General features: G+C 51.4%; 1 protein-coding gene across 1 annotated transcript in view; it reads right to left on the bottom strand.

Moving 5' to 3' along the window:
* Positions 1-290: 290 nt before the first annotated feature.
* The window catches only part of LOC306917864 (centrosomal protein of 170 kDa-like), a gene marked incomplete at both ends in the record, with an annotated part of 39,453 nt that continues 19,686 nt past the window's right edge, over positions 291-20,057 (bottom strand). Inside the window, 10 exons of the mRNA XM_079530761.1 lie at positions 291-673; positions 2,320-2,597; positions 4,469-4,601; positions 5,104-5,238; positions 5,359-5,847; positions 7,628-7,842; positions 9,633-9,878; positions 12,824-13,039; positions 16,731-16,859; positions 17,787-18,003. Of these exons, the coding sequence (XP_079386887.1) occupies positions 291-673; positions 2,320-2,597; positions 4,469-4,601; positions 5,104-5,238; positions 5,359-5,847; positions 7,628-7,842; positions 9,633-9,878; positions 12,824-13,039; positions 16,731-16,859; positions 17,787-18,003 (2,441 nt within the window). The remainder of the gene's footprint in view (positions 674-2,319; positions 2,598-4,468; positions 4,602-5,103; positions 5,239-5,358; positions 5,848-7,627; positions 7,843-9,632; positions 9,879-12,823; positions 13,040-16,730; positions 16,860-17,786; positions 18,004-20,057) is intronic.

The raw sequence follows: 20,057 nt of genomic DNA, 5'->3' as shown, positions 1-20,057 counted from the left end.
AGTAGGCTAATCAATTGTCAGGTGTGGGGTTGCCATGGAAATCAATTGGCTGAGGCAGAGACTGGAAATTAAGGTGAGGGGATTTAGGCTGATTAGGCCCACTGGCAGAGCCTGACCAGAACCTTTTGTGGTGGTTCTGGAGAACCGTGGGTCTGACCGACTCGATACCTGGCACTGCACTCCCTGTGGGGGTGTGAAACGCGTGTGTCGAATATGAAGTCGGTGGGGCGAACGGTTCTCGAGTTACGTGCATTACAACCACACACACAGAGACGTGGCCACCCCTGTACCTGGAGTGCATTCTGCTGCTGCCGTGCCCGTCGATGCGTGGTATGAGCTCGATGGGCACGCCGCCGGAGCCACTGGCTCTCTCCACGGTGAAACTCTCCTGCCTCAGCAGGGGCTTCCCGTTGTTGTCCACCTTCATGGACCCCTTCTCCTCCTCCTCCTCCTCCTTCTTCCTCCTCCTCCGCGCCTCCTCCAGCCTCCTCTGTTCAGCGCTGCTCAGCGGTCGAGGCGGGAGCCTGGTCACCACGCCGCCACCCGGCTGGCCGGCCCTCCCTCCTCCTCCCCCTCCTCCGCCGCTGTCCAGCGACTTGGCAGGGGACGAGCGCTTGGGGCTTCCGCCGCGATGGCCTCCCGCAGGTCTGTTCTTCTCCCTGCTCATCTTCACCTACAATTTACAATGTAGGCATTTATCAGACGCTCTTAATCCAGAATACATCACATACATAAATAATTGTTATCATGAATCATACGTAAGCTAAGAACGTAACAGTGGAATATATTAGGCTATATTATGAAACTCTGCATTAAATGCTATCTAAGTTACATAAGTTGGGCCTTTGCATACGTCGTAGGGGCTAGGGCAAGTGCTACGGGCCATGATGGAGTCTGAAGAGGTGTGTCTTTCAGACTACGGCGGAAGATTGGGAGTGATGCTGCAGTTCTGATTGTAATGGGAAGTGCATTCCATAGTTTTGGAGCCAGGAGGGAGAAGAGTTTGGGATGTGTGGAGTGTTGTCCAGGGTGTTTTAGAGAAGGGAGAAGAGTTTGGGACGTGTGGAGCGTTGTCCAGGGTGTTTTAGAGAAGGGAGAAGAGTCTGGGACGTGTGGAGCGTTGTCCAGGGTGTTTTAGAGAAGGGAGAAGAGTCTGGGACGTGTGGAGCGTTGTCCAGGGTGTTTTAGAGAAGGGAGAAGAGTTTGGGACGTGTGGAGCGTTGTCCAGGGTGTTTTAGAGAAGGGAGAAGAGTCTGGGACGTGTGGAGCGTTGTCCAGGGTGTTTTAGAGAAGGGAGAAGAGTCTGGGACGTGTGGAGCGTTGTCCAGGGTGTTTTAGAGAAGGGAGAAGAGTTTGGGACGTGTGGAGCGTTGTCCAGGGTGTTTTAGAGAAGGGAGAAGAGTTTGGGACGTGTGGAGCGTTGTCCAGGGTGTTTTAGAGAAGGGAGAAGAGTTTGGGACGCATGGAGCGTTGTCCAGGGTGTTTTAGAGAGGGGAGAAGAGTCTGGGATGTGTGGAGCGTTTTCCAGGGTGTTTTAGAGAAGGGAGAAGAGTCTGGGACGTGTGGAGCGTTGTCCAGGGTGTTTTAGAGAAGGGAGAAGAGTTTGGGACGCGTGGAGCGTTGTCCAGGGTGTTTTAGAGAAGGGAGAAGAGTCTGGGACGTGTGGAGCGTTGTCCAGGGTGTTTTAGAGAGGGGAGAAGAGTCTGGGATGTGTGGAGCGTTTTCCAGGGTGTTTTAGAGAAGGGAGAAGAGTTTGGGACGTGTGGAGTGTTGTCCAGGTACTTTTACTTAAGTACTGTACTTAAGTACTTAAGTACTGTACTTAAGTACTTAAGTACTGTACTTTACTTGAGTATTTCCAATTTCCAATACTTTTACTTCTACTCCACTACGTCTCAGAGCCACAATTTGTACTTTTACTCCACTACAATTATTTTAAAACTTTAGTTACTTTGACGATTTCAATTTTTATTAGAAAACATACATTAACCAATTCAACCGTATACATTTCGGCCATTTGAAAATAGCCGATCTACAAGCTCTCAATGCATCGCAACGCGACGCATTGAGAGCTTGTAGATCGGCTAATTTCAAAAGATTTTGTACACATTTTGAACTTGTGAAATGGGACATTCTGCAATATGAATACTTTTACTTTTAGTACTTTAAGTACATTTTGATGCCGATACTTTTGTACTTTTACTCAAGTACATTTTCAATTCCGTACTTTTACTTGTAACGAAGTAGTTCTAAATTGCAGTATTGGTATACTTTTACTTAAGTAAAACAATTGAGTACTTTTTCCACCACTGGTTTCACCTGATGGCTCTCCTTCTCCTGCAGCTCTGTGTCTTGTTTCTCCCCAGTGCCGCCGCCGCCCGTCGGCCCCCTCCTCCTCCCCGGGGCGTGCTCCTCCCCGCCGCCCGTCGGCCCCCTCCTCCTCCCCGGGGCGTGCTCCTCCCCCGTGCCGCCGCCGCCCGTCGTTCCCCTCCTCCTCCCCGGGGCGTGCTCCTCGCCAGGCAGCTGGGGAAGGGTCCTCCTCTTGCGGTGGTCGGTGTAGCCGGACGAGGCGGAGTAACTGGACTCGCTGATCTCAGCTGAAATGGAGACGGGAGAGACGAGTGGATGATGATTCTCCATAGTTTACTTCCTCAACCTTTTCAGGCCGTGATTAATTATCATTACATATTTTGGAATTTCTTTGATGTTTTTATATGTTAATTTATAAAAGAAAATGTAAGTATTACAAGCACCCGCCAAGCTCTCTGCCAGAAAGTATACACTGGCTGGGGCCAGCAGGCTATCAGAGACAGACAGTACCTCTGGGGCCAGTACAGCAGACTATCAGAGACAGTACCTCTGGGGCCAACAGACTATCAGAGACAGTACCTCTGGGGCCAACAGACTATCAGAGACAGACAGTACCTCTGGGGCCAACAGACTATCAGAGACAGACAGTACCTCTGGGGCCAACAGACTATCAGAGACAGACAGTACCTCTGGGGCCAACAGACTATCAGAGACAGACAGTACCTCTGGGGCCAACAGACTATCAGAGACAGACAGTACCTCTGGGGCCAACAGACTATCAGAGACAGACAGTACCTCTGGGGCCAACAGACTATCAGAGACAGACAGTACCTCTGGGGCCAACAGACTATCAGAGACAGACAGTACCTCTGGGGCCAACAGACTATCAGAGACAGACAGTACCTCTGGGGCCAACAGGCTATCAGAGACAGACAGTACCTCTGGGGCCAACAGACTATCAGAGACAGACAGTACCTCTGGGGCCAACAGACTATCAGAGACAGACAGTACCTCTGGGGCCAACAGACTATCAGAGACAGACAGTCCCTCTGGGGCCAACAGACTATCAGAGACAGTACCTCTGGGGCCAACAGACTATCAGAGACAGACAGTACCTCTGGGGCCAACAGACTATCAGAGACAGACAGTACCTCTGGGGTCCAACAGACTATCAGAGACAGACAGCACCTCTGGGGCCAACAGACTATCAGAGACAGTACCTCTGGGGCCAACAGACTATCAGAGACAGACAGTACCTCTGGGGCCAGTACAGCAGGCTATCAGAGACAGACAGTACTTCTGGGGCCAGTACAGCAGGCTATCAGAGACAGTACCTCTGGGGCCAACAGACTATCAGAGACAGTACCTCTGGGGGCCAACAGACTATCAGAGACAGACAGTACCTCTGGGGCCAGTACAGCAGGCTATCAGAGACAGACAGTACCTCTGGGGGCCAACAGACTATCAGAGACAGACAGTACCTCTGGGGCCAACAGACTATCAGAGACAGTACCTCTGGGGCCAACAGACTATCAGAGACAGACAGTACCTCTGGGGCCAACAGACTATCAGAGACAGACAGTACCTCTGGGGCCAACAGACTATCAGAGACAGACATTACCTCTGGGGCCAACAGACTATCAGAGACAGACAGTACCTCTGGGGCCAACAGACTATCAGAGACAGACAGTACCTCTGGGGCCAACAGACTATCAGAGACAGACAGTACATCTGGGGCCAACAGACTATCAGAGACAGTACCTCTGGGTCCAACAGACTATCAGAGACAGACAGTACCTCTGGGGCCAACAGACTATCAGAGACAGACATTACCTCTGGGGTCCAACAGACTATCAGAGACAGACAGTACCTCTGGGGCCAACAGACTATCAGAGACAGTACCTCTGGGGCCAACAGACTATCAGAGACAGACAGTACCTCTGGGGCCAGTACAGCAGGCTATCAGAGACAGACAGTACTTCTGGGGCCAGTACAGCAGGCTATCAGAGACAGTACCTCTGGGGCCAACAGACTATCAGAGACAGTACCTCTGGGGGCCAACAGACTATCAGAGACAGACAGTACCTCTGGGGCCAGTACAGCAGGCTATCAGAGACAGACAGTACCTCTGGGGCCAACAGACTATCAGAGACAGTACCTCTGTCTTCGGTCATGTAGACGTGGCTCTCTGGTCCGGATCCCTCCGGGTCGGTCCTGATGTGACTGGCAGCCAGCGTGGCCCACTGAGACACCCAGCGGGGACCCCCCACCACCAGCTCCTCAGGAAGCACCTGCACGGGGCAGCACCCACAGCAACAACCTCTGGTCATTTAAAAGCAGCTGTTGTTCAAGGCAAGTGGTGGAAACATTTTGTATTGGCTTTTTCCATCATGTAACTATGGTTTCCATACGTTGTTTGGTCATATTGCAGTTGTTCATGTCGCAAAAACGAGGGCGAGGCTTGATTTCAGCCGTCACATTAATTAAAGTCAGAACGAAATTAAGGAAGGATCAGCTGTTTGGGATCACTTCATAAATGTCATGCCGACGTGAGTGTACTACAAAACCTAGGCTCGAATTTGAGTCAGATTTTACACTTGATTGATAAATGAGGGCATATATGCATAAATGTGTCCATATGCGTCCAGGCTTGCTCTCTGTGTAGCGTCTGGTACCCACCTCTGTGTCCATGCGCCCAAGCTTGGTTTGGTACCCACCTCTGTGTCCATGTGTCCAAGCTTGGTCTGGTACCCACCTCTGTGTCCATGTGTCCAAGCTTGGTTTGGTACCCACCTCTGTGTCCATGCGTCCAGGCTTGCTCTTGTCTCCCGTGGCCGACCTCTGGGTGGTCAGCCTGTGTCTGTGGGGGTCCCCAGCGCCCCCCACCCTGGACACGGGCACGGACTGCTGCTCCTCCACACCAAACACCTGCAATGCACCACACAAACGCATGATGGACCCACTGACCCACGGCCGTCGTTATTCTGTCATTAAAAGAGTAATAAATCATTACGAATGTTGCTTTCTGTGCCAACTCGGTCGTCCCACCTTGTCGATCATCCTCCTGGCCTCCTCCTCCTCGTGATCTCCGTTCTCCACCTCGATGGTGTACGTCCCTCGGTCGCTGTGGTCGTCTCCCTGGAGGTAGCCGTCGTCTCGGGACGTCTGCTGATAGGCTGCTGCGTCTCGGCCTGTCTGCTGATAGGCTGCCGCGTCTCGGCCCGTCTGCTGATAGGCTGCTGCGTCTCGGCCCGTCTGCTGATAGGCTGCTGCGTCTCGGCCCGTCTGCTGATAGGCTGCTGCGTCTCGGCCCGTCTGCTGATAGGCTGCTGCGTCTCGGCCCGTCTGCTGATAGGCTGCTGCGTCTCGGCCCGTCTGCTGATAGGCTGCTGCGTCTCGGCCCGTCTGCTGATAGGCTGCTGCGTCTCGGCCCGTCTGCTGATAGGCTGCTGCGTCTCGGCCTGTCTGCTGATAGGGCGCCGCGCCCGGACGCCTCTCCCCCGCGGCCCCTCCTCCTCCTCCCCCCGATGCCGCCACCTTGATGATTGAAATTCTTTATTTGGAATACCCCTTGACTTGAGATACAATATCTCGCTTTCGAGATGGTCCTCCACGTATACAGTCAATACAAGGTAATTAACAGAGAAAAGAACAGAAGGGGAAAAACAAACTAGACAAGCAAAGTAGCAACAGGATGGATCATTTTGTTCCGTTAAATATCATTGTCACCACCAGAGGTCAGCATTAAGATACAGTTAATTTGGTTTAGGTCAGCATTGGAGTGCTTTGATACAAAGAAATATTGAGTTAATCTCATTGCTTATATGTCCGTTGTTTGAACATATATTTGTTGTCATAGATTTGATTTTATTTGATTTGCACAACAGAAAATGTTCTTCCCCTCTGCTCATGTTGCTCATGTTCTCCTGCCCTCTGAGAGAACTTGAGAAGAATATCTGTTGTGCCTGGTACGCATCTGTGTGTCACCGTAGCTTTTAGCCAAACCGTTATTGAAAACGCTAATATATTAAAGTCTAACTCATGTTTATTAGGTGATGTAATGGTGATGTAAAACAAACGGTGACAAAACAAAAATGGCATTTAATGTTTGCGTTAAAGGGACAAGATGACGTAATTGTTCCCTTCATTGTCAACAGCGTTTTTAAAACAATCATTGAACTAAAAACATTAATAGGCTCAAAATACATACATTTAGACAAAGAAAACTCTAGAAAACCCATAAGGTAGGAATGCCTATCATCTTTCTAGTCACCCACCTTGGGAGGGAGGTGATACCATGTCATTTAGTCACCCACCTTGGGGCCTGGAGGTGATACCATGTCATCTAGTCACCCACCTTGGGAGGGAGGTGATACCATGTCATCTAGTCACCCACCTTGGGAGGGAGGTGATACCATGTCATCTAGTCACCCACCTTGGGGCCTGGAGGTGATACCATGTCATCTAGTCACCCACCTTGGGAGGGAGGTGATACCATGTCATCTAGTCACCCACCTTGGGGCCTGGAGGTGATACCATGTCATCTAGTCACCCACCTTGGGAGGGAGGTGATACCATGTCATCTAGTCACCCACCTTGGGAGGGAGGTGATACCATGTCATCTAGTCACCCACCTTGGGGCCTGGAGGTGATACCATGTCATCTAGTCACCCACCTTGGGAGGGAGGTGATACCATGTAATCTAGTCACCCACCTTGGGGCCTGGAGGTGATACCATGTCATCTAGTCACCCACCTTGGGGCCTGGAGGTGATACCATGTCATCTAGTCACCCACCTTGGGGCCTGGAGGTGATACCATGTCATCTAGTCACCCACCTTGGGAGGGAGGTGATACCATGTCATCTAGTCACCCACCTTGGGGCCTAGAGGTGATACCATGTCATCTAGTCACCCACCTTGGGGCCTGGAGGTGATACCATGTCATCTAGTCACCCACCTTGGGAGGGAGGTGATACCATGTCATCTAGTCACCCACCTTGGGGCCTGGAGGTGATACCATGTCATCTAGTCACCCACCTTGGGAGGGAGGTGATACCATGTCATCTAGTCACCCACCTTGGGAGGGAGGTGATACCATGTCATCTAGTCACCCACCTTGGGAGGGAGGTGATACCATGTCATCTAGTCACCCACCTTGGGGCCTGGAGGTGATACCATGTCATCTAGTCACCCACCTTGGGGCCTGGAGGTGATACTATGTCATCTAGTCACCCACCTTGGGGCCTGGAGGTGATACCATGTCATCTAGTCACCCACCTTGGGAGGGAGGTGATACCATGTCATCTAGTGACCCACCTTGGTGCCGGAGGACCTGTGGCGCCGTGCAGGGCTGTCCTCCTCCGCGAAGAGCCCGTCGGGCACGTTGGCACGGCCCTCTCGGATCATCTTGGCGCCGCCCGGGCTCCCCCACATCCCCCCGCGAGGAGAGCGCTCCTCCAGCGCTGCCGTCCGCCGCTGGTCGCCCAGCGTGTTCTCCGAGTCGCTCTGGGTGCCGTCCTCATGTTTACTGCCTAAAAAAAAGTAAGTAAGTAATAAAGCTTTGTTTTGACCAAAAACTAAATCTAGGAAGAGAATCCAAGATGAATGCATTTCTAAATGCAAATTTATTTACATTAAGGCAGACTTTTCACTTCCGGTTCATTGTCTCCACCAGGCCGAAGGCATGGGGAGAGAGTATGTTTTGCACTCCGTCCGTGTGTGTGTCCTTCCTTCCGTCCGTCCGTCCGTCCGTCCTTCCGTCCGTCCATTATCAGCTAATCTCCGGCACCGTTGGCCCGATCCATGCCAAACTTTGCACACACACTCCCTGGATGCCAACGACGAACCTCTGCCCCACATATTCCTCAACGGCCTGTTATAGCGCCACCATGAGGCCGATTTAGGAAAAACACATTTATGTAGATTACTCGTACACATTTTATCCATACATCACACAATTCGGTATACACTATCTCCATAGTCATGTGATCAACACGGAGCAGCACCATTTCCCATCTTCCATCCTGATTGGCTAAGATTGGCTTCCAAAGCTCACACGATTGGTCCGTTTCGAACAAAATGCCACAAATCACAAACAGTGTGCAATTTCTGTGAAATTATACACGCACATTTCCACTAGGCCGAGGACGACATGCCACAATTCTTTTCCCCAAATCAGCCTCACGGTGGCGCTATAACAGGCCAATTCCGGTTTTTAGCTATAACTGCATTGATCTGTATACAACTTATGTACGCGCACTCCCTAGAGGCCATGGAAAAACATTGTCCCTGCATCCCTCCACATCTGCCGGTTATAGCGCCACCATGAGGCCGATTTCTGCAAAACACATTGCTTATGTTAGTCGCACAGATTTCATCCAAATCTCACGCAAATTGGTCCACATGATCTCTGTAGTCATGTGATCAAGACGAGTCTGTTGGATTTCTCAGATTCTACACAGATTGGCTAAGATTGCCTTCCAACGTTTTCAGGAGTGGCCCGTTTCGTTCAAAATGCTGGATATGTCCTGCTCATCCATAATTCTATCCTCAGAGATGCTATGAGTGGCTCTGCATTTCCTCAACAAAATGAAGAAAATTGTTGCAAAAAACTAAAACAAACAAACATGTTTATATTACTCCTAAACATTTTGCCAAACATCTCACACAGTCCTATCCTCCTGGTGGAGACCTGTGCCCAGAAGGGCACTTTTTCTAGTTTCCGTTGTTTTTGTCGGTCTCCTAGCGGCCTAGAGCCATGCGTACTTTGGTGAAGAGCGCCATCTATCGTAATCAATGAAGAGCGCCATCTATCGTAATCAATGAAGAGCGCCATCTATCGTAATCAATGAAGAGCGCCATCTATCGTAATCAATGAAGAGCGCCATCTATCGTAATCAATGAAGAGCGCCATCTATCGTAATCAATGAAGAGCGCCATCTATCGTAATCAATGAAAACCCTGACATGACGAGTTAACCCGTCAATGGTGATGGGATGAAGCAGTGCATGCACGCACGCACGCACGCACGCACGCACGCACGCACGCACGCACGCACGCACGCACGCACGCACGCACGCACGCCAGTGAAAAAATGTTCGTCGACTACCTTTTGCCACTGGCAAAAACTAAATGGGAACTAAATCAAAACTAAGCTTTGATGACTAAAACTAAGACTAAATATATTGACAATTTCGTCAACAAATAAAAACTAGACAAAAATTTTAGGAAGGGGACTAGTGGACAAGAGATCCAGTATAAGTCACACACACGCACGCACACACACACGCACACGCACACGCACACGCACACGCACACACACCTTTGAGACTCCTCAGCTGGACGGGCAGGTCACTCTTCACGCTCTCCCCGTCGTCCTCGGCGACGGCGACCGTCTCTTTAAGAGCCAGCGGCAGCTCGTTCTGCGCTAGCCAATCGGCGACCTTGACCTCCGCGGCCACCATGGCCGTCTGGAGGGGGCTCATCTCCTCCCCCACGCCCCTCTTGGGGCGTGGCCTGGTCTCCGGCCCCGCCTTCACCGCTGCGCGGTCCTTGGCGCTCGCTTTACCTGACAAAGTAGATAAAGTTAACTTAAAGGTATATTCAGTGATTTCACTTAATTCAAATATCACTTATTTTTTCTTATTTTTTGGATAATCCGCCCTACTATAAAGTGTGCTGACCATATAAGGAGTTCCTCCCTGTCCCCAGTGAGCCCCTGGGGTCAAAAAACCCTAGTTTCGGTTTGGGCTTTGGGTGGCAAAGCCTTCATCCAATCAGGATGAGAGGGGCCTTCCTCCAATCATGATCGAGTGGGGCGGGCATTGGTGCACGTGCTGTTGGTCTGTTGTACTTCCCCCACTGTAGAGCGTGTGCATGTGCACATCTTGTTACCGGGTGGACCGGGTTTTTTTCCAAATCACCCAAATCACTGAATGCTCCTTTAATATGATGTCTAAAGGGCCTTTCAAACGTGAAGCGATATAACGCGCCTATAGTTCATTTTTAGAGCACTTGGTGGAGAAGTCGCGGTGCGACAACGCAAGCGTATTTACGTGAGTGCGGTGAATTTGTTGCGCGCGTGCTTGTTACGTGCACACGCCCCCCGCGACTCACCAGACCTGGATTCTGTTTAGCTTTTTGTTTTTATGCTTGCGTTGTCGCGCCCCCTCTTGAGCAGACCTGGAGAAGACCTGTCGTTGATCCAGACCTGGAGGAGACCTGTCGTTGATCCAGACCTGGAGGAGACCTGTCGTTGATCCAGACCTGGAGGAGACCTGTCGTTGATCCAGACCTGGAGGAGACCTGTCGTTGATCCAGACCTGGAGGAGACCTGTCGTTGATCCAGACCTGGAGGAGACCTGTCGTTGATCCAGACCTGGAGGAGACCTGTCGTTGATCCAGACCTGGAGGAGACCTGTGGTTGATCCAGGCCTGGAGGAGACCTGTTGTTGATCCAGACCTGGAGGAGACCTGTTGTTGATCTAGACCTGGAGGAGACCTGTGTTGATCCAGACCTGGAGGAGACCTGTCGTTGATCCAGACCTGGAGGAGACCTGTCGTTGATCCAGACCTGGAGGAGACCTGTGTTGATCCAGACCTGGAGGAGACCTGTGTTGATCCAGACCTGGAGGAGACCTGTCGTTGATCCAGACCTGGAGGAGACCTGTGGTTGATCCAGACCTGGAGGAGACCTGTGGTTGATCCAGACCTGGAGGAGACCTGTCGTTGATCCAGACCTGGAGGAGACCTGTGGTTGATCCAGACCTGGAGGAGACCTGTCGTTGATCCAGACCTGGAGGAGACCTGTCGTTGATCCAGACCTGGAGGAGACCTGTGGTTGATCCAGACCTGGAGGAGACTTGTCGTTGATCCAGACCTGGAGGAGACCTGTGGTTGATCCAGACCTGGAGGAGACCTGTGTTGATCCAGACCTGGAGGAGACCTGTGGTTGATCCAGACCTGGAGGAGACCTGTGGTTGATCCAGACCTGGAGGAGACCTGTGGTTGATCCAGACCTGGAGGAGACCTGTCGTTGATCTAGACCTGGAGGAGACCTGTCGTTGATCCAGACCTGGAGGAGACCTGTGGTTGATGCAGACCTGGAGGAGACCTGTCGTTGATCCAGACCTGGAGGAGACCTGTCGTTGATCCAGACCTGGAGGAGACCTGTGGTTCATCCAGACCTGGAGGAGACCTGTCGTTGATCCAGACCTGGAGGAGACCTGTCGTTGATCCAGACCTGGAGGAGACCTGTGGTTGATCCAGACCTGGAGGAGACCTGTTGTTGATCCAGACCTGGAGGAGACCTGTTGTTGATCCAGACCTGGAGGAGACCTGTTGTTGATCCAGACCTGGAGGAGACCTGTTGTTGATCCAGACCTGGAGGAGACCTGTCTTTGATCCAGACCTGGAGGAGATCTGTTGTTGATCCAGACCTGGAGGAGACCTGTGGTTGATCCAGACCTGGAGGAGACCTGTCTTTGATCCAGACCTGGAGGAGACCTGTGGTTGATCCAGACCTGGAGGAGACCTGTGGTTGATCCAGACCTGGAGGAGACCTGTGGTTGATCCAGACCTGGAGGAGACCTGTCGTTGATCCAGACCTGGAGGAGACCTGTGGTTGATCCAGACCTGGAGGAGACCTGTCGTTGATCCAGACCTGGAGGAGACCTGTCGTTGATCCAGACCTGGAGGAGACCTGTGGTTGATCCAGACCTGGAGGAGACCTGTTGTTGATCCAGACCTGGAGGAGACCTGTTGTTGATCCAGACCTGGAGGAGACCTGTTGTTGATCCAGACCTGGAGGAGACCTGTTGTTGATCCAGACCTGGAGGAGACCTGTTGTTGATCCAGACCTGGAGGAGACCTGTTGTTGATCCAGACCTGGAGGAGACCTGTTGTTGATCCAGACCTGGAGGAGACCTGTTGTTGATCCAGACCTGGAGGAGACCTGTCGTTGATCCAGACCTGGATGAGACCTGTGTTGATCCAGACCTGGAGGAGACCTGTGTTGATCCAGACCTGGAGGAGACCTGTGTTGATCCAGACCTGGAGGAGACCTGTTGTTGATCCAGGCGACAGAGCCTGCGTTCCTCGCTTCACGTTTGAAAGGCCCTTAAGACATCTATTATTGCTGAGTCATAGGTGTAACAGTGAAATATTTAGTGAAACATATCTCGAGCAGGAGTAGCCTCGGCCTCAGCCTACACCTTTTCTGTGACACTAATTATTAATGGACTTTTTGAGTGGTGCAACCACTCACACAGCTATGTGTCCGTCCCTGTGTCCGAGCACGGAATTAGCATTTTGTCACCACCAAGTGTCACTGTTGTGCAGCCTAAAACACAGACAGAGGCCAATGAGGAGAGCTTGTACAGTACAGTACAGTACAGTACAGTACAGTACAGTACAGTACAGTACAGTACAGTACAGTACAGTACAGTACAGTACAGTACAGTACAGTACAGCACCACTCACTTTTTTTTACGTACTACCTAATTGGCTACCTACCCGACGCCCCGGTGGGGTCGAAATCGATGGTGAAGGAGGCGTGTCCGTGGGCGGGCTCGGAGGCGGAGCCTGCCTCAGTGTCTCGGGACGGGGCCTCCCCCAGGGGGTCTTTGGTGGGGATCTCGAAGTAGCTGGGCTCCTCGCTGGAGACCCCTAGTGGCGGCAGGGGGCCACTCATTGGGGCGTCGGCAGCACTCTTCTTGGCGTCTTTGTTATCTGTAGATATGAACGTGAAGACGTACCGTACTGTACAGTTTGTACTGTAGGGCAGTGGTTCCCTTTTCGTGTCCAGGACCCCCAAATCAACATTTATTAGGCCACGGACCCCCCATTTGAAAACATATGCCAGTGACCCCAGTGATAAGGGAGGATTTTTACGGCTCTAGCAGTGATTCCGAAACATGTTAATTTCATGGACCCCCAAATTCACGCGCATTATGCTACGGACCCCCGATTTAATGGCATTTCTATCTCTGGTACCCCAATTTATATTGTAAAACCACTGTTAATTTAACTCTGAGAGTGTACAAATGGAACCAAATGGACCCGTTAGGGTCCATTTGGTTCCATTTGTACACTCTCTGAGTTACAGACCCATAAGGGTCCATTTGGTTCCATTTGTACACTCTCTGAGTTACAGACCCATAAGGATCCATTTGGTTCCTTATATCTCTAATTGAGCTCTCAAGTACCCCTAGGGGTCCCCGGACCCCACTTTGGGAACCCGTGCTGTAGGGTAACAACTTCACAAATACTATTACTATTGAAAAAGTATCAAAGTTTACTAATTGAATTTGAGAGTTAAAGCGTATAAGCAATAATATGCCAAAATTGTAATGACCTTTTTATTTTTTATTTTTTTGGTATTCAGACAGCCAGCGATGGGTAAAACACTCTCAAAAACAATGTTAGTCTCTGAGACACATCTAGGGGCCGCAATCTGCATTCAAAGATGTTCCTAGAAGCTTTGTCATTGGTCGAAAAAAAACCCGGATCCAGAGGGAATGTGCAACCCACCCCCTCTCCAATTGTTTATATTGTGTTTAGTTTCCAAGATGGCCGCAGCACCAGGAGCGGGTGGGGTTGACATACGCCCTTACTGTGCTGCGTTCACACATTCAAGACACCTGTCTTGTGTCTGTGTTTAATGGCCGCTCCAATGCATTCCCAATGGAAGCCCATATGGTTTGACCAAACATTTTGTTTGATGGGGGGGGGGGAGGAAAACATCCATCAAAGCTGTGTTCAGACACAAGTCAGGTGTCAGACACAAGGCAAGTGTCTTGAATGCAGCCCAGTAAGGGCATATGTCGAGCCCGCCCGCTCACCTCCGCCCCACCCCCTCCTGGTGCTGCGGCCATCTTGGATCCTAAACACAATATACACTGCGCAAAAAGCATGGAATACGGATGTGTATATTACAGGAAACTCCCGTTAAACTTTCCAACAAACTCCGGTAAACTCCCGAATTGTACCATCACACCTGTATATTACCGTATATTAACTGTATATGCTGCTAAACTTGAGGTTTATGGGCAAAATACAGTTCTCATAATTGCCCGTTAGGGCTGGACTGGCCACAGGACGTACCGGGCATATTCCCGGTGGGCCGCGACCGTAGGGGGCCGCGACCGTAGGGGGCCGCGACCGTAGGGGGCCGCGACCGTAGGGGGCCGCGACCGTAGGGGGCCGCCATGTAAAAAAAAAAAATCATGATAATTTCACTGTACCTGTATCAGTGAGTGACAAATAAACCCTCTACAAAGGGTTGTGTTGGTTTGTCTCATTTATGTTGTTCTGTAAAAGTGGTGGTATTAGGGATTGTTTGTTTGTGTGTGCCTCGACAGAGTGGGCGGTAGAGTTTCTGCTATCTGCGCGCTGGTTGTGGCAGGCCGGTCTGGGCCAAATTCACGCGAAAATGACCGGGCCGAATGTTTGTCCCAGTCAGCCCTGCCGTTAGCTACTCCTTTTGTCCCAGTCAGCCCTGCCGTTAGCTACTCCTTTTGTCCCAGTCAGCCCTGCCGTTAGCTACTCCTTTTGTCCCAGTCAGCCCTGCCGTTAGCTACTCCTTTTGTCCCAGTCAGCCCTGCCGTTAGCTACTCCTTTTGTCCCAGTCAGCCCTGCCGTTAGCTACTCCTTTTTGTCCCAGTCAGCCCTGCCGTTAGCTACTCCTTTTGTCCCAGTCAGCCCTGCCGTTAGCTACTCCTTTTGTCCCAGTCAGCCCTGCCGTTAGCTACTCCTTGTCCCAGTCAGCCCTGCCGTTAGCTACTCCTTGTCCCAGTCAGCCCTGCCGTTAGCTACTCCTTGTCCCAGTCAGCCCTGCCGTTAGCTACTCCTTGTCCCAGTCAGCCCTGCCGTTAGCTACTCCTTGTCCCAGTCAGCCCTGCCGTTAGCTACTCCTTGTCCCAGTCAGCCCTGCCGTTAGCTACTCCTTGTCCCAGTCAGCCCTGCCGTTAGCTACTCCTTGTCCCAGTCAGCCCTGCCGTTAGCTACTCCTTTTGTCCCAGTCAGCCCTGCCGTTAGCTACTCCTTGTCCCAGTCAGCCCTGCCGTTAGCTACTCCTTGTCCCAGTCAGCCCTGCCGTTAGCTACTCCTTTTGTCCCAGTCAGCCCTGCCGTTAGCTACTCCTTGTCCCAGTCAGCCCTGCCGTTAGCTACTCCTTTTGTCCCAGTCAGCCCTGCCGTTAGCTACTCCTTTTGTCCCAGTCAGCCCTGCTGTTAGCTACTCCTTTTGTCCCAGTCAGCCCTGCCGTTAGCTACTCCTTTTGTCCCAGTCAGCCCTGCCGTTAGCTACTCCTTTTGTCCCAGTCAGCCCTGCCGTTAGCTACTCCTTTTTGTCCCAGTCAGCCCTGCCGTTAGCTACTCCTTTTGTCCCAGTCAGCCCTGCCGTTAGCTACTCCTTTTGTCCCAGTCAGCCCTGCCGTTAGCTACTCCTTTAGCTACTCCTTTTGTCCCAGTCAGCCCTGCCGTTAGCTACTCCTTTTGTCCCAGTCAGCCCTGCCGTTAGCTACTCCTTTAGCTACTCCTTTTGTCCCAGTCAGCCCTGCCGTTAGCTACTCCTTTTGTCCCAGTCAGCCCTGCCGTTAGCTACTCCTTTTGTCCCAGTCAGCCCTGCCGTTAGCTACTCCTTTTGTCCCAGTCAGCCCTGCCGTTAGCTACTCCTTTTGTCCCAGTCAGCCCTGCCGTTAGCTACTCCTTTTGTCCCAGTCAGCCCTGCCGTTAGCTACTCCTTTTGTCCCAGTCAGCCCTGCCGTTAGCTACTCCTTTTGTCCCAGTCAGCCCTGCCGTTAGCTACTCCTTTTGTCCCAGTCAGCCCTGCCGTTAGCTACTCCTTTTGTCCCAGTCAGCCCTGCCGTTAGCTACTCCTTTTGTCCCAGTCAGCCCTGCCGTTAGCTACTCCTTTGTCCCAGTCAGCCCTGCCGTTAGCTACTCCTTTGTCCCAGTCAGCCCTGCCGTTAGCTACTCCTTTTGTCCCAGTCAGCCCTGCCGTTAGCTACTCCTTTGTCCCAGTCAGCCCTGCCGTTAGCTACTCCTTTGTCCCAGTCAGCCCTGCCGTTAGCTACTCCTTTTGTCCCAGTCAGCCCTGCCGTTAGCTACTCCTTTTGTCCCAGTCAGCCCTGCCGTTAGCTACTCCTTTGTCCCAGTCAGCCCTGCCGTTAGCTACTCCTTTGTCCCAGTCAGCCCTGCCGTTAGCTACTCCTTTGTCCCAGTCAGCCCTGCCGTTAGCTACTCCTTTGTCCCAGTCAGCCCTGCCGTTAGCTACTCCTTTGTCCCAGTCAGCCCTGCCGTTAGCTACTCCTTGTGGGAGAGGGCCGAGAAAGGCCCTTAATGCACCTTTCTACGTATAGTTGTTGTTGCGTCTGGTGGGTACTCGGGGACCCACGGAGCGCGGGTCCTGTATCCTGTACCTGTCTCCGTTTTCTCCTGCTTCCTGTCCGAGGTCCGTCCAGAATGCTGCTCCCTGCCGTCTCCGTCGCCCCACCAGGCAGGCTGGCCGTACAGCGGAGTTCCACGGTGCGCCGCCGATAAATCTCCTCCTGGCGGAAAGGTCACGAGAGGATGAGTTTACACATCACTTCATTGAAAGGTCACGAGAGGATGAGTTTACACATCACTTCATTGAAAGGTCACGAGAGGATGAGTTTACACATCACTTCATTGAAAGGTCACAAGAGGATGAGTTTACACATCACTTCAATGAAAGGTCACGAGAGGATGAGTTTACACATCACTTCATTGGAACAACAACACATTAACCCGTTTTGGTGTTTTTAGGCATTATGTTATTCTTTAGCTATTGAAAAATAGCAGATCTACAAGCTCATAGCGCGGCACCGCTACAAGCTTGTAGGTCTGCTATTTTTGAAAAATCTTGAAAATGTGGCACAAATCTTTGAAAATATATATTCTTTCAGAGCGAACGATTTTAACTCAAAGCTTTGCTTCTGGGGGGGGGGTCACTGGAACAACATATTTTCAGATGGGGGTCGGCGGCCAATTACATTTATTTTTGGGAGTCCTTGACATGAAAATGTTTGAGAACGACTGACATGGAAACATAGGTTTCAGGCCAGGCCTCCCTTCTCCTACCTCAATCTGGTCTCTCTCAAGCAGAAACGATGAACCCAAACCAGTGGGGGGGAAAAAATCTGATATCCTACTATAAATGTGCCACGTCTCTGTGTGTGTGTCTGCGTGCATGCATGCATGCGTGTGTGTGTGTGTGTAGGGTTGTAGAAAACCAAAATGTTTACGAAGTAGCGAAAATAGCCAATGAATCTACACGCTGACGATGCGCCGCAAATCGATGCGTATGCGTGCGTTGTAGATAATGCTATTTTCACTATAGTTTGGGTCCCGGAGGCGGGGGGGGGGGGGGGCGAATGTCTAATCTCTCTATTGGGTGACAGACAGGCTAAAAAGGATTAGGAAACCACTGCTGCTATCTAGCCTATAACTCTCACCTGCCATCCTGTCCTCTCCCTGGCAGGTCTCAGGAGGAGGAGGTTTGGCGGACGTGGCTCCCTCGCATGCTGCAGGCGGTGCTGGTGCTGGTGCTGGTGCTGGTCCCGCCGCCGCCGGCGCCGGCTCTGAGGGCTTGACCTCCGCTGCTCGACAGGCCTCCTCATCGGGAACCACCTTCTTATGGACTAGTTGGAGCTGGCTGCTGAACTTCTCATGCTGACAGAGGAGGAGGAGGAGGAGGAGGAGGAGGAGGAGGAGGAGGACGGGATGGAAGCAGCGAGGTGGTTTAGAGCAAGGTTAATTGAAAGAGGTTAGGAAGCGAAGACCGTGCGGGGGACTCCATGTTGCCCTTGGTCTCAACTACTCATGTTTCTTTCCTTCCAGGGAGCAACATGGAGTCCACCGTACGGTCTTCGCTTCCTGTCCTCATTTAATAGTCCTTGGTTTAGACTAGAGTGGGCATAGGCTGATCAGGACTGTCACCATGCAGGGACGTTGTGCACACATATAGACGTCAAAAGGGGCTTCTTCAGCTCCCCTGCCCCTTTTACCCGTCTGTAAAACAACTGCCCTCTCCAGACCACGAATGCAGCATTTACTACATGGTGAAATAAATGCAAATGCCCTCCTCTCCTCTCCTCTCCTCTCCTCTCCTCTCCTCTCCTCTCCTCTCCTCTCCTCTCCTCTCCTCTCCTCTCCTCTCCTCTCCTCTCCTTTCCATGCCATGAAGGAAGGAAGGCAGCGTTCAGGAGAATTGCTTTTTTAGTCTCCTGAACTAAGTCTTCAACACAGTATTTTGCGTTGAACAAATTTGTTTAGAAATCCAATGTCGTACGTCACCGCATCTCCACTAGCTAAAGACCGCTGGTACGGTACAGTTCTGGTACCACTAAGGTACCCCATTTACACTGGCAGCCAAATCCAGCCTGAATCAGATCTGTACGTATGTGGCACGTCCAGATTGGAATCTGATTTGTTTAAATAAGTCTAGAAGAAAAAGGTCCTTCTGCACATCACCTACAGCGGACACGTGCGTCGGGAAGTAGATAAAAAAGGGATCCCGAACGCACACTGTCTTCACTCACGCTGTCTTCACTCACACTGTCTTCACTCACACTGTCTTCACTCACACTGTCTTCACTCACACTGTCTTCACTCACGCTGTCTTCACTCACGCTGTCTTCACTCACGCTGTCTTCACTCACACTGTCTTCACTCACACTGTCTTCACTCACACTGTCTTCACTCACGCTGTCTTCACTCACACTGTCTTCACTCACACTGTCTTCACTCACACTGTCTTCACTCACACTGTCTTCACTCACGCTGTCTTCACTCACACTGTCTTCACTCACACTGTCTTCACTCACACTGTCTTCACTCACACTGTCTTCACTCACACTGTCTTCACTCACACTGTCTTCACTCACACTGTCTTCACTCACGCTGTCTTCATTCACACTGTCTTCACTCACACTGTCTTCACTCACACTGTCTTCACTCACACTGTCTTCACTCACACTGTCTTCACTCACACTGTCTTCACTCTGTGATGCCCCACACATATAGATACACAGACTGTGAAGTGGTTAGGGAGTACCTGCCTAATTGTCTCCCTGTAGGTGAGCCTGGGTGGGGCATTCCATTCCATCTGGATTGCTCATTGGAGAGCACCTGGGCCCGGTGCCTCTATAAAAGCAATCCCCCTGCCATTCCCACAGAGAGATCCAGAAGAGGCAGACCTGCTGTCTGTGCCTCCACTGCCTGCTTGCCTCCATGCCCTTATAGAACTATGTTTACCTTATTCTTTCCATCCACACACACACCACACCATGTGCCACACATCCATCACCACCACACCACTGATTGCTGACTCCACACCTCATAGGATCCGTTATGTTGTACTCCAAGTTGTATGTATAGGCCTACTTGTTAATAAATACAGTGTCTTATACTGTTGCGCTGTCTCCTGTCTCCCAATCGTTGCCATAGCATGAGCCAGCTATGACACTGTCTTCACTCACGCTGTCTTCACTCACGCTGTCTTCACTCACGCTGTCTTCACTCACGCTGTCTTCACTCACGCTGTCTTCACTCACGCTGTCTTCACTCACACTGTCTTCACTCACACTGTCTTCACTCACACTGTCTTCACTCACGCTGTCTTCACTCACACTGTCTTCACTCACGCTGTCTTCACTCACGCTGTCTTCACTCACACTGTCTTCACTCACACTGTCTTCACTCACACTGTCTTCACTCACGCTGTC

Source organism: Electrona antarctica, assembly GCF_951216825.1.
Source record: "Electrona antarctica genome assembly, contig: scaffold_615, whole genome shotgun sequence".
Taxonomy (NCBI): domain Eukaryota; kingdom Metazoa; phylum Chordata; class Actinopteri; order Myctophiformes; family Myctophidae; genus Electrona; species Electrona antarctica.
This window is presented reverse-complemented; position numbering and strand designations above follow the sequence as displayed.